Source organism: Notothenia coriiceps, unplaced genomic scaffold (genome assembly GCF_000735185.1).
Source record: "Notothenia coriiceps isolate Sejong01 unplaced genomic scaffold, NC01 NC01_scaffold00037244, whole genome shotgun sequence".
In the NCBI taxonomy this organism is placed as follows: Eukaryota; Metazoa; Chordata; class Actinopteri; order Perciformes; family Nototheniidae; genus Notothenia; species Notothenia coriiceps.
In genome coordinates, this window is record NW_011369945.1 from 10,849,515 (window position 1) to 10,864,500 (window position 14,986).

General features: G+C 41.3%; 2 protein-coding genes across 2 annotated transcripts in view; one reads left to right on the plus strand and one right to left on the minus strand.

Moving 5' to 3' along the window:
* The first annotated feature begins 2,151 nt into the window (after window positions 1-2,151).
* On the plus strand, window positions 2,152-13,564 carry LOC104965293 (protein unc-13 homolog A-like). The gene is made up of 10 exons (XM_010794251.1): window positions 2,152-2,517; window positions 6,712-6,741; window positions 6,936-7,035; window positions 8,779-8,896; window positions 9,039-9,162; window positions 9,781-9,851; window positions 10,045-10,087; window positions 10,514-10,543; window positions 11,951-12,164; window positions 13,543-13,564. The coding sequence occupies exons 1-10, from the start codon at window positions 2,496-2,498 to the stop codon at window positions 13,562-13,564; spliced, it is 774 nt and encodes a 257-aa protein (XP_010792553.1). The 5' UTR covers window positions 2,152-2,495.
* Window positions 13,565-14,017: 453 nt separating this feature from the next.
* The window catches only part of LOC104965294 (proteoglycan 4-like), a 12,950-nt gene continuing 11,981 nt past the window's right edge, over window positions 14,018-14,986 (minus strand). Inside the window, exon 5 of the mRNA XM_010794252.1 lies at window positions 14,018-14,186. Coding sequence (XP_010792554.1) covers window positions 14,018-14,186 — 169 coding nt within the window. The remainder of the gene's footprint in view (window positions 14,187-14,986) is intronic.

A 14,986-nucleotide genomic window follows, 5' to 3' on the forward strand; every position in this document is an offset into this window, starting at 1 on the left:
ACAGTACCTTCCTAGTGAACTTATAGACTTCGTTTTCCTGTTTTGTTTCTTAAATAAAAGAGGCGGCAGATCCAGGAAAACCCCTCTCGTCTCTTTAAGAGACAACAAGAAAATTGGTAGACACTAGAACAGATAAGACGTCATGACGTTATGATGGACCATGTTTACAAAACAAGGTCGTCGACATTTTAGTTTTTGACCGAGGTTGGCACAAATTTTTAGACGAGTTTCTAACAACCAGGTTGGGACAGTCTCTGAGATACTAATATACTAGTACTTGTGGTAATCACTCCGACAGGTTGTTGGTAGTAGAGACTGGGTTTGGTACAAGACTTTGTCATTTATACTTGACGATTGGTAGATGTAGTCCTCTATGTCCAGGGTGTTTAATTTTATTTCAGTCTGACTTCCGTGAGGAAACACGTTAGGTCAGTTTAGGAGTTCGTCATTAGTCTCCGATTTTAGGTCTAGTTTACGTTGTGGACTTCCGAGAAACTCGGTCGAAAAGAGAGTGACTAACACGACAATACAATTTACAACAACAAACACAAAGTACATAACACAGACCTATTGAACAGAAAACTACAACGCTTGTACCTCGACGACACTGCGTTCAGTTAAAGTCTGAACTAGACTCGGTTACTTTCATTAAACATAGTACGCAATCATTACACCCAAGTATTTGTATGAAACTCCCTGCTCCCTTATTGTAAGTCGCTTTGGATAAAAGCGTCAGCTAAATGCAATGTAATGTAATTTCATCTGTATGGATGACAATGGGGACTTTATGGGAGTCAGATGGTGAGCCAAAAATGATTTCAGATGACAGGGTTTTGTTAACCTTCACAAGTTGCTCTCTACTAGTGAGGAAAGCAGCATACCAGTAAATAAGGTATGGATTTACTTCCATTTTGGCCATTTTTGACACCAAGATGTCTGCTTGTATTGTGTTGAATGCTGATGAGAAGTCTAGAAAGAGGGCTCTTGCATAGGTGTTGCGTTTATCTAAATGTTTAGTGATGATGTGAACCAGAGTGGCCACAGCATCTTCCGTATACCGCACCCTTGTTTATAGGCAAATTGGTATGGATCCAGTTTGTCTTATGTTGTACTGATAAGAAATCGGAGCAGAATTCTTTCTAGTAGTCTAATGCTAGTAGTCTAATGCTTTGAAAAAGGATTTGGTCCACCAGGATGTCCCTCATAAATTGCCATCTAGAGTAAAACCAGTCGTCCCATGGTAAGGTGGCTGTACTCGGTATAAGGAGAAAGTGGATATTCTCCTAACTTAATGGCTTTTTGAAAGAAAAGGAGGTGGAAATACTACCTGCGTATACCCTCTTCTACATAACGAGTAGGGCTAAACATATAATTTGAATTGTATGAAAATCACACTAAAGACTAGTACAATAATCGAAATTGCATTTGTTTCATATTTGATTTTCCAAAAAATCTACTTATGATCATCTTAATATTGCAATTTTTTTATTAAAAAAGAGTGATTCAAACATGAGCATCCCTTGCAATATTGTGAATGATCAGAATTGCATAATGTCGAAATAAATCAGCTGTGCTCTAGGGTGCCCTTCAGTGCAGAGAATGTGATGCCCCAAAGCAAGCCCTTTTTCTGCATAATGCCAATCATATACAATCTGACACTGGAGTATTGTTGGCTAGTTTATACATTTTATTTAAAAAAAAAATACATTTAAACTGCATTTTACAAAGCTTGGTTAGATTATGAAATACTAGAATACGAAAATGTTTCTAAAATGCTTTGTAAGTTTCACTCAAAGGTTTTTTTGTCATATGCACACATAGTGTCGTTATGGCAATGACAATCTTAAGTCCCAGGCTAACAATGCAACATAAATATATAGGACATATGATAATAAACCAAATAAAATAGTGCAAGAAGAAACTGTTTGTAGAAATGAAATAGTGCAAGATTTAGTTGCAGGACCAATGAAAAGTGAAATATATGCATGTCAAATCAAATACAATAAGCTAAAGAGTGAAACTTTGTGAAAATAATGAATGAAATTCCTCGCCTACATCATTGACTGCATGATTATGTTTATTATGTATTCCCCCACCCCCTCCCTCTCTTCCTGCCTGCTATTCATCAACCGTCCGTGACGTCAGGGCGGCGCGGCACGGGGGAGCTGTCCTCGCGCGGAGGGTGCTGCTGCTGAAACAAGATGGCTGTGCGCGCAGGAGCAGCAGCAGAGCAGACCTGAAGCAATGCAGAGGAGGGAGAAAAGGGGGGCGAGGAATCCACTCCTGTGTGTCTTGTCCTGCCAGAAGAGCAACATCTCCGCAGAGAAACAGACGAGCGCTTCTGACATGATGCCGACTGGTTTCCGGTACCTTTTACGGTAACGGTTTGGCGGTTTGAGTTTTTTTTTTGTAACCAAGAGACAACCGGACTTGACCAAACAAATCACGGAGCTCTCAGCAGAGGACAGCCGGGGACGCTCCCGCCGATATCAGAGATGTCCCTGCTATGTGTGGGAGGTAAGAGAGGACATTTAAGGGCTATGTTTGATGTCTTTAAGTATCACCTGCTGGGGTTTAGCTGCTGTCTGACAGAGCCTGCGGGCTATCATCAGCTCCGGAGAAAAGTCTGTGTAGCCCGAGCAGGATTTGTGCTGATCAGTCATTAAATCACACAGCAGCAGCTAGTATTTACGGAAACACAGCACGTTTACAGTGGGGGATGCCACTGAGATACTTTTAACGGCACTGTTGCTGAATGACATGCTTGCTTAATTAACTCAATTAAAGATGCCTTGTATGAATTATCTGACCGTAGAAACAGGTAGGCAGAATTGTTATAGGGTAGCCCAGTCGTGACTATTAGCCTACCATTCATTGGGCTCTTTGAGTTTCTATAAATGTGTACATGGAGGAGGAGAACTGCTTTTTCCTATCCTGGTGGTGGGTTGCGGTGTGAGCGTGTGTCATCTCTTCATTCATGCGTGGGCAGTCAGAGGAGGTGGAGGACGAGGAAAAGCCCCTGCCGCTGCCGCACCGCTCCTGCCGCACCACTCCTGCCGCTCTGCCGCGCCGCTGTAGTCGTGAGGGAATACTCGTATTGGGCTGGAGATGCTCGCCCCTTCTTTCTCAGCGTTTTCCCTGAAGCGATGCGTCACCTCCTCCTACCAGACTCCCTGAAAGCTCCTGATGCTGACACTGTTGCCTCTCCATGCCATGAATATGCATCTGCTGTGATTGCTCATAAAGTAATACCCTTCAGCCTCACACACAGGTTGCAGTCATCAGGGGAGTGTATGATCCACGCTGAGAGAGAGAGGAGACCCCTCTAAAATAACACTGTTGGACAGATAGGGGTTGAATCAGCATAATTGCAAAAACAACTTTCTCCTTATTATTTGGGTGTTGTGTCATCTTGCATTGGAACAAATAGTGCTGACAATTTGAAAGGTTCTGCATTTTGTCCTCACTTGACTTGATATTAAGCAGTGAAGGACCTATAGAAGTATGTTTACTCCTTAACCCAAAACTGTTAATTATTCATATTCATCTTCTCTCACATATTTGATAAATGTTTGATCCCAATTAGTCAGTACATGTAAATATATGTTTGGAGGTAGGTTTAGGGGCTAGACGTTTGTCATAGATAATATTGTGGGGATAAAATGATAGTTAAGGAGGTTTCAAAGTCACCTTCTATACGCCGGGCCCATAATGGATGCTACCCCCCCATATCCTGCTGCCAGTCCACCCACTGCCGGGCCCTGCTCTGAGTCAGTCCCAGGTGTCATTAAGACCCGGACCGTTATTCATTCATAAACAGCGGCTGCGGCTGTCAGTGTCGTAGACTACGAGACTTGGCAGAGAGCCCTCTTCTGTTCCTGTTACATCATTCATGCTTACCTGACTGGAGCTATTTCTGGCCTCCTCTGTACTTTGTGCCTCTGGAATAGGCAGCATTTCTTCAGAGCATCTGCAGACCCAGCAGAATTCAGACACAGATACAGATTAACTCTGAAAAACTTGGCATCTTTTCCTGCAGATATTCTGCTTTCCTTCATGTCCAGTTTCTCACCGTCTTGATTTGTTTTTGTTTTTTTAGGTGTGATGTTCTGTCAGCAGTCACAAAGACTACTGCAGATCCGTGTGTGTGGGGATATGTGTGCATACATATATGTAAATATGTATATAGGCGCTCTCTGAATCATGTCAGCCCTCTCATTTTGTCAGCGGATGGCTGAACTCGGCTCACCCACTCCCTACTTTACATTCCCTGACAGTTCATGTTGAAGGGTTTGCTTGATTCCCTGTCGAGTCTCTGTTTTCTTGGCAATCCGCTTATTCCCATAAGTCAGAGTCTGCTGTGTCAGAGGTACTTCCTGAATGAAGTAATGGGGTTCGCAGAAAATGTACTGTTCAGTCTTACAGATTGTGCTGTGCTTCCTCTGATTAAAGAATACAACAACAAACAGGCTTTGATTTGTTATGTCCTTCAAGACATTTCATCAGATGGTGATAGATAGTTATAGCTTTGACCTGGTTTTCTTGGCTACTTAGCGAAAGCCTACATTTCAATCGATTTATTAATGATACAGCCTATCATGAGCTTTATTGTTTATGAGTTATAGGCACTTACATGGACCGTATTTGTATGTGTGGGTTTGTGTTGCTTAGATACATCCAGTTGTGACAAACATATTGTTTGTTAGCTTGTGGACATTTCTCATCATAACTCAGTCTGTCAGGGAGATGTATGATTGTGTGGTATTATTAAACTTCAGCTTTCCGTTGTCGAAAATCCAATTCCTTTTTTTATTGATCCTCCTCATGTACTGATATATTTCCAGGGCTCTTTTAGTGTTGACACTTAAACACAGGACGAAGCAGGCTCCGATGTGGTCTGCCTAAACATCGTAAAGGATTGCTCGGTTCCTTACTTACCTTCTCAGCATTTATTTGCAACTACTCTGGGTTTTCAAATGGAAGTTGTGCCAGTGTCAGGGCATACATTTAGCAAATACACAGATGTGTGTGTTTAAGTGTGTTCCAGGTTAAGTTTGCATAAAGGTTGGTGAGGTATTAATGGAAGCAAAGATGAAAAGCTTTTTTTTGTCGCAGGTGAATGTGAGTGATTCTGTGTGTGTGTGTGTGTGTGTGTGTGTGTGTGTGTGTGTGTGTGTGTGTGTGTGTGTGTGTGTGTGTGTGTGTGTGTGTGTGTGTGTGTGTGTGTGTGCGTGTGTGCGTGCGTGCGTGCGTGCGTGCGTGCGTGCGTGCGTGCGTGCGTCTGCTGATGTAACCCCATGGCACTTAAACTACAGATTTAGCTCAGGGTGTGTGTGTTTCATAAAAAATACACAAAGTGAAAGTATTGAGAAATGGAAACTAGAAAAGTGCCTTGCTGACTCAGGGACATTTTCCATCAACTCTTCATTTCCTGGTGGTTACTATGACAACCTGTTCTAGTGTGGAGGGTCTGTGGAGAATATTGTGAACTAAGACATCAAGTGGTGATCACACTGCTTTTTTAAGGGCCGATAAAAGTGTTGGTTTGTTTACAGGAAGCATTAAGCTTGCGTTTGCATTTTGTCTTAATGTGAACCTTCGTACACACCTGCAGTGAGGTGTGGGGATCTGGAGCATGTGTGTGTGCGCGGTGGAGTGCGGTGGGTAGAATATTAATAATGTATGTGTGAGTTACGTCAAAGCCGGGAAAAAAGTGCTGCAGAGAGAAAGCCTGGGCTTTAAATGTACTGTGAAAACCCTTGGGTTGGATAAAGCTGGAGCTTGAATGCTTATACAATGAGACAGTCCCATTTGAACAGGCATGTGTGTTCAGTCTCAAACAATGGTATTCTATTTAAATCTCTTCTAATCAGATCATATTAGTGATGTAGATATACATGTTTTGGTAATCCTTTGTAATCTGTGCTGTATGCTATTTTCTCTTTCCCACACTGATGAAGTTCCAGCGCTGTCTGTTTCTATGTATTTCCCCCACACTCAGTGCCAACATGTCAGACCTTATGGCAACAACAAAGAAGGCAGAGCACTGGGTATAAACACTAATGTGCTATGTAAATATGTACATTGCATACAATTTAGTGACTCACTTTTATCTTAACAGCTCTTTCTAATTGAAAGTATGTATAACTTTAAAATAGAAATCCTATATTTGATCTTAAAACATGTTTTAGCTTAATTATTTCCGTGTAAGTATTAGCAATAGTACGACTTCTTTGGGGTGGAAATCCTGCTTCTCTGTTTCAACATAGAAGACAAACAGAACAGCCAACAAGAAATAATAAAGACAAAACATAGCATGACAGGAATACCATACTTAATGACATACATGATCATAGTGGGAAAGAACATACAAAATAGTAGAATACAAATAAATAAACATAAAGGGTACAAATGAGCCCAGACTACCCCTCCAAGCTTCATTATTTAAATTGTCGTAAAGTACAATATTTTGAAAGGTGCTGTTTAAATACTATTATTATTACAGATTGTAAATTGATATTGCTGATATTACAGCATTCATTTTTTTACAGTAAGTTCAATGTAGTAGAACTGTGTTTTTTATTGGATCTCGAGCCTCCACTCGGTGCCTGTTCTCTGGGTGAAAGCCAGTAGAGATCATGCATGAGCGTTCAGAAGTGAAAGCAGATGGCGTTCCTGTGTGTGACACTGTCCCTCTCTGTGTGTCCACAGTGAAGAAAGCCAAGCTGGACGGACCCCAAGGTAAGACCAGGGATCCTGGAAATAGAAAAAGGGAGGGACTGGCTGTTACGTCACATAAATGTTTAAGCAGACTGAGGACACATTACATGCTGCAGCCATTAATGCAAAGGATGCAGTCAGTTCCTATGTAGATTAATCTATTCTCTAATATCTACATTATTATCTTCTAATCTCCCCCCTCTCTCCTTTTACAGAGAAATTCAACACTTATGTGACTCTAAAAGTACAAAATGTGAAGAGCACAACCATTGCTGTCAGGGGCAACCTGCCCAGCTGGGAGCAAGACTTCATGTTGTGAGTCCCTCGTCTTCTTCAGATTCTCTTTCTCCCTTTACCTCGCTCCGTCCTCTCCCTTCTCCCTTCATCGTCTCCGCCACTTCTCCTGCTTGAGAGCTTTTCTTTTTTTCTATCAACCTGTACTCCCTCCTCTTCTTTCTCTCCTCCTTCCCCCAAGTGCCCTTCATCTCCACATTGCTCCACGTAGGTCTTCCTCTCCACATCCGCACCTCCGCCTCAAACAAACGCCTAATCCTCTATTTTTTTTTCATCTGCTATCCCTCGACACTTGCCCTTCTCATCCTTATTCCAAACCTTGGCTTCCTCCCAGCCCCACCTTCCTCTCCTCTGTCAATTCTTTAAACACCATTCCTTGATCTTCATCTACTCAGCCCCTCCCCCTTCTCTTCCTCTTCCTCTTTACATCTCAGCCTTACTTTTAACTCTTCCAATCTCCTCCTATTCTTGCTCAATAGCAGCTTTTCCCACTAGTTTGTATGAGCTTTGTTTCAGCATGCAGAGATGATGTCTTTCCAGTGCTGTCAGGGCGGTAAATGGTGAGGATCCTTTAGCATGTGGGATGCAGCAGGCAGGCTGACTGCAGAGTCCTGTGTGTTTTGTATGATGTTTGGAGGCGTTGATCGTTGTTCCGGGGTTGCATCAGTGAAGCTGTATTATGTAATGTTTGGGCTGCAGAGAAAGCCTCGTCGCCTTCTTCAAACAGCCTTTAAGTGACTGCGCCCCCTCAGTCCCTGCCATGCATCAAACAGGCACGTTCCCAAAAGGAGTCACCACGGAGACGGGAAATCCAGTACCCCTATTTCTTAATTAAAGTTCCCACTCCCTCCCTGCAGGCATGCGATACAATCACCTCCTCCACTGCCTTCATCACACTCTTCTCCTCTCCTCTCTTAATTCATCCCCCGCTCTCTTTCTCTCTTCTTTTGCTGCTTCCTGCTGTCTTGTAAATGTTTTATGTTGGATTCGCTTAGGCTTGCTCCCGCAGAGAGCTGTCTTATATTTGTCACAGTGAAGCCCACAAGTAATTCATGTGCATCTTCACTGTGTGTTTAGCAAATAGGTTATAATGTGTAGTCAGCTAAATGGTTCAAGTACCGAAGTGAAAGTACTGGTAATGCAAAATCACCTTGTGAATATTTAGATTTATAACATGTTTCATTTTATGTTATTATATATTTGCTCTTTTTGTAAATATTGGGTAATTTTACCTCAAAAGACGAATGGTGTAGTTTTTATCAATTTCTTTACAGTTTATTTTTAGATGCTTTTCATAAGGTACTCTATGTCAAATGTAAATTTGGTCTTTTGTTTATTTTCTTATTTTTATTAAGAAGAGTTTTTTTGTCTCTTTTGCATTTTTCTAGTTAATACTAATAACAACTTGTCAAAAATAAACTAATATTAATACAATCAATGTTTTATTATATATATTTTTATATTGCAAGTCTTTATTAATTAATATGTATTGTCAATATAACTCTTGATTATTAAACGTTGTATCTCTCTATGTTTAGAGATATTTGCCGTCCAGAAATGTGCATTGAAATATTAAACTGCTGATCCATGCGTGTCCTGAACATTTGAACTACAAATATTTTATAAGTCTAAAAAATAAATCAAACATTCACTAGCAGTTGAGTACATTTACCAACTTTCCACAGAAGTCTTAAAATGAATTGTCATACATTTTTCTTCTGACTTTTGACGAACCCCCCTGTTTGTCTTCCTCTTCCTTTCCAGCGAAATAAACCGCTTGGACCTGGGTCTGACGGTAGAGGTGTGGAACAAAGGGCTGATCTGGGACACCATGGTGGGCACTGTGTGGATCCCCCTCCGGGGCATCCGGCAGTCCAATGAGGTTTGCCACCAGCACCACTTGAGAAATACTGTATTTGAACTCTCTGTACTCATTTGCTGCTCCGACATGTTTTTAATCACGATCATCCATTTGTACAGCACGTTGTTTGTGTGTCGGCCTCAAAATGTCTTTCTGTACGCAGGAGGGCCCGGGGGAGTGGCTCACGCTGGACTCTCAGGTCATCATGACTGATAATGAGATCTCCGGCACCAAAGAGCCCACTCTCCACCTGGTGCTGCTCGACACACGCTTTGAGCTGCCTCTCGGTGAGAAATCAATATTCACATACAAGTGAGAAACTGTCAATATGGGGAGAAGATGAAAATATAGAAATATAGGAAATCAGCAGTCCTTGAGAGAATGAGAAGCCGACTTGAATAAATGGTGTCTGTCTATGTATTTTCACAGCAAACTGTGATTTATGAACACCAATAATCCCTGAATGATTAATTCAACTGACCTGCTTCCAGTGATATGTATTCAAGACTGTCTGTGAGTCGATGAGAGCGTTTGTGTCCTTTACTTCTCAGGGATCGAGCTATGCTCCTCTTTACATTGATTAGGTGTCATTTTCTCACTGTTTCCTCTTCGTCCAGTCGATATTGTTCACCTGACTCCTTCATTTGTGGAGCTGATCTATTTATAGCGGATTGGCTTTGAAGCTGGGAGGGAACAGGCCCATTTTCAAAGTCACTGATCTTAACAGGCCAAAATATCTGGGTCACACAATATTGGGGTTGTTTTAGCTCACTTTATCTCCAGAGTTTATAACGACGACAGCAGTGTTTCCAGGGGAAATGCATATCTATTTTAACGGCTGATGTAGGTAGAGCTCAATTAGAGCTGTGTTTGTCAACTGAGTTTGCCTGCTGTGTTGTTTCCAGATATCCCTGAGGATGAGGCACGATACTGGACAAAAAAACTGGAGCAGATCAATGCCATGAGGGACCAAGATGTAAGTAGTCCCCCCATTTGATTTAGCACCCTAAAATATCCTCACAACTCACCAACATGCCCAGATGATTTATTGGCAAAACCACCATATTACACATACATTTCTCTACTTCCTGAATATAGCATCTCCCTATTAATTTACCAGCTAATCTATGTCAAGTTTTCCATCTGTCTGACCCCAGTTTTCTTACCAGGAGGAGCAGGAGCGGCCTCTTCGTGCACCAGGAACCCAGTGCTGTAAGTGGCAGTTCACCCTATATATTAACCATCTGTTTGTGCTGAGCAAGAGAATGATGCGATAAGCTGTTGAGATGTAATGAGATTGCTTAAGCTCAGTATGAGTATAATGTGTGTAACCCCCACATGAGTTGTTGTGTGTGTCGGAGGGGGATAGGATGGCTGCACTGTAAAGAATCGATAGGGGTTTCAGATGTCCGGAGGCGCTTCTCCAGGAGGCTGCTGAGCTTCCTCTGGTTCAGTCTGCAGAGCTGCTGAGCCAGCTGTCTGCTGCAGGTGGAAACTCTGGGAGACTCAGCACTTCCTCCGTGCTCTCTTTCCATCCACCAGCACCATCTGGGAACCTTAATTGCGTGAATGCATGTTTATGTTTGGGCACCAGTGCAGTTCATAATCAATACTAAAAACACTCCTGTTTAATTGCAGGTAACTGGAGCCTGTGGGGAGAGCAACAAAGTAAGTGTACATACAATATACAAATACTGTGCATACACTGGAGTCCATATGTATCTGGAGAATCACATGTTGTATACATTTGGTTCTCTAACCATCACAAAAGCTTTGAAACAGGGAGTGTAACACTTAAAGCTTCAATTTGGTTTTTTGGGTGTAGATTAGAAGAATGTCAGAAGAAGAGCGAGTTTATGCAAATGCCCAAAAACAAACATTGTTTTTCTCTCTTACCTTTTTGTGGTATCTAGTCATGCAGATAGTTTTTGTTTATCCCGCTCTGTGATATCTGCCACCATCCCCTCAAACAATACAACTAAGTTACATTTAGTTTGTGGTGCTCTTAAAAAAATGCCACTTCGAAAATGAAACGGCAAAATCTCTTTTCAAGAATGATTTCCTTGTTGCTCTAGAAAATGACATATCTCCTATTAATATCCATCTTTCATATCTATATATTTTGTATAAAGTATTTCTGATGAACGGTGTGTGGATTACTCAGGGTAATTTATCTTAAAATACCCTTTAACACGAGGCAGTGTTTAATATTTCTATTTAATGTTCTGCCGTGCAGAGCCACAATAATGAACATTGAACCGTGCATAATGCTTATAGGAAACATAGAGTACTTGGAAATGTATACATACATTAAGAAACAACTCTCCCCACCTCTCTTCCTTTCTGTCCTTTTTCTGTGATTAGCGATTGCTTTTATATAAGCGTCTGTCAAACTCACCCACACAAGTGCAGAGACTCATCTCCTCTCTTTCCACACAGAGGAAAAGGGAAAGAGCTTAATGATAGCTGGTGAGCTGATGAAGTGAGTGAGAGGGAAAGAGAGAGAAACGTGGGGACACGGTTGAAGTGAGAAACAAAGTTCGATGACTTTAATTAGTGTCAAACAGATGACCATGAAGGTGTAAGCGTCGCTGGAGCCACCTTCATCAGAGCGTGAGACGGTGATGGATAATGATGAATGATTAATAGATGCTGGTTTCGCTCTTGACTGATTCAGCTCTGCTAAAGTCTCTCATCACTTCCCTCTGGGATGTTCATCTCTGATCTGTGGACACCACAGTAATACAGCATGTCCTGATGGTGAGCAGGAGTGGATTTATGTGCAGTTATGATGATGAGACTGAGAAGAAAGCCGATAATGATATTCATCATGTGCTTTATGTATGGCTGCACTCTGAATGACCTATAGGGTCTAAAAGGGGTTCAGTATGCTCACATCTCATCTCTATATTATCTGTAATAGCCATAGTACAGAGAATTGTTTCAATCGGGATCATCCCTTTTAATTTTTTTTCTTCTCATGCTCTTGCTTTTATCTTCTCCTATTTCTGAAATCTATGATGACACCATCACAAGGACTGATGCAGCTTTTTCTTTTGATGTGCGTCTGTGCAGATGAAGACCCAGACAGCGCTGTGGATGACAGGGACAGCGACTATCGCAGTGAGACCAGTAACAGCATCCCCCCCCCCTACTACAGCACATCGCAGCCCAACGCCTCCGTCCACCAGTATCCCATCAACCAACAGCACAGCAGCACCAGAAGCCTCTCGTACCCGCGCTCTGGTAACGGCCAGGAGCTCGAGTACCCGCACCAGAGGACTGTCAGGTGTGTGCCAGCTGCACTGTCAATTCATGTGGAACGAATGATTATCTTCATTTTTTGATTAATTCATTGATAAATAATTTGTTGTAAACTATTAAGAGACAAGGTGACTTCAGATTGCTTGTTTGATTCATCCATCCATTTCTTATTCAGTTTAAAATGATTTAAAACAAACGTGGTGAGAAGCGTTTTTGCTTATGAAATAGCTTAAAGGGATAGAAAAAAAGTAATAACAGAATTTACTTTAATAAACTAAATATCATAATACAACCTGTAAGAATTTTAAACTCACTTGCTTATAGAGGCTAATTCAATCTTATTTTAGACAGATTTTATATAATGAACATTATCGATTTAATTTGCTGCACTTTATGACCCTTTTCTTCTTGTGCTTCTGTTTGGCTTTTTTTTTTAGCATTTACCAATTTGCTGTATTTACCTCCTTTTCATTTGATTTGATAATCTTAAGAGGAAACTTAAAACGTTGTAACATTGATCTAAATGAACATTTAAAAGAAAACAAGAGGGTAGAAGGACTTATTTCCAAGATGGTCCTTGTTGTCGTTCATTCATTTATAAATGTATTCATTTTCTGCTCGTTGAATTAACTTAACAATACAGTTATTACTTTAACTTTGTGGTGAGGTAATACGCCTTTTTCACAGCACACTTATGAGGTAGTGTTGGACGGAAAACCGTGTTACTTATGATAAACAATGGCTCCGTTGTATTGAAGTCTCCCAGTAAACCATGTCACAGTATCAGGACCCTGAAACTAAATCAACCATCATTTATTTGATTATTTACACCTGTGCTTTTCCCAATGTGACGAGTCAAAATACCCTCCACGAGAAAGGCCTTGGAGTGAATGATCATAGTCAATGACATTCTGCCGTGCGCTGTGTGTGTGTCAGTCCTTCATTGGGTTATAGAGACAAAGCGCTACTTCAGAGTTGTCTGCAATACTGTGTCATTTCTCAGCTCATATTGACATGCTTCTCAAAGACTTGGCATGAAAGTATGTGCCCCTTCACCTCTTGCTTCATGAATTATTCAACTGGCAATCTAATGGTCAATACTGCACATAAGATTAGACGCTTGTGTGAGTGTATTGGACAGGGCAGCCTCCACACACCCCCGCCCATTCTTCTTCATCTCTTTCCTCTCGGCTCTCTACACTCACTCCCTGCGCTCTCTCCCTCTATTTCTCTCGATGCTCGTCACTCCCTTCCTGTCTTCACTATCTCCCCGCCCCCCTCCCAATTCATCCTACTTCCTATCTTGCCTCTATGCTGTTTTAATAGCCCTATTTATCAAGGAGTATAAATACTTTCCCCCTGTTTGTTGTATGTCTGGATGCCTGTTCTTATTCCTTTGTCAGCTTTCTGCAGGCCTCTCTTTGAGTTCTGCTCTAATTCTCGCTGCTTGTCTGTTACTCTTGTATCCCCAGTACTTTTCATTGATTAACCATCGGCATTATTCATGGCCATAACAAGACATGTAGAAAAGTTTTTTTTGTAAGGCTGTCTAGTAGAGTACAAAGTGTACAGGCCAGTGAGTGTGCTTTTATGTGTTTATGTATACAGTGATGTTATGTAACTAAGTACATTTGCTCAAGTACTGTACTTAAAGGTGGGGTAGGTAATTTTGGAGAAACCAGCTAGAATTTGAAAATACACCGCCGGAAGAAATCTGCTACTTCCTTACAGAGCCCCTCCTCCAACACACACGAACGCGCACATGACCAATGAGGGCACGAGATAAGTTTGTGCACAGATGGAAGGCTGACAGGCAGGTAGGCCATCCAGTTATTTTAGCCGGGCCGGCTAAAATGATTGGTCGTGCTTTTTACAGTACTACGGCCAGATTTGTAAATCGATTTCATCGTGGTCGTAGTCTGCCTCCTTTAGTGGAGACATGAGTTTGCGGTATTCAGGAGGAGCAGTCCCAAAGCTGACAGAAAGGAATTTTTCATCGGAGTACATCGGGGTAGTGGTGTGCCTCTCATTGCGACAGACGTAGGGTCTGCAAGATACGAGAGCACGGTCTACAATTTAGCACCAGTCTGTGTGTGTGTCTCACGATCGCTCGTTTGTGCCTTTTTTTTCCTGACGTCTCCTCTTCTGGTTTGTCCTTGTCAATTCTGCTGTGTTAACGTTGTACGGGACCTCTCCGACTAATTAATGTTTGTCCTTATTTTTGATTTTGTATCCTCTGAATACGTTTCCTCCTTCTTCATCTAATCTAGAACGATCATTTTCAGTTTGATGGTCTCACATCCTTATGAGTGGCAATTTTCAATTTTTGGTCGAAAGTTTTACACAGTTCATTTTCACGTTCATAATCGTAGTTTTATATAAATGTTTGTTCTTATTCTATTGGTAGGTAACACGTCTAAAAGTCTTGTTTTATATAGTATACAAAACTAATATTAATACATACGTAGTTCACAAATAGTTTCCACGCGTCGATCAAACTTTAAATAGACGTACGACGTCCCATCGGAACACTAAATGAGATCCACATTGATTTCATAATACAACAAAATATAAAGTGTAGAAATTAGGTTTAGACGGTTCATTTGATTTCCATCAACCCCTTTTCATTCGATAAATTGTTTTCTTAACATTTTCATGTTTCATCGTTTTTTTCATTTATAAGGTCATGTTCATCGGGATGGATGTTTTACAATGAATTTCCACCATATCCATGTCAAACTCTTTGCGAGCTCTATGTAAAAAACAATATAAGGTACCTTACGTAGAATGAGGGCTATCGTTACTTATAGGACTTCACGAACCTGTTTTTAGGTATTGTTGTAAAAG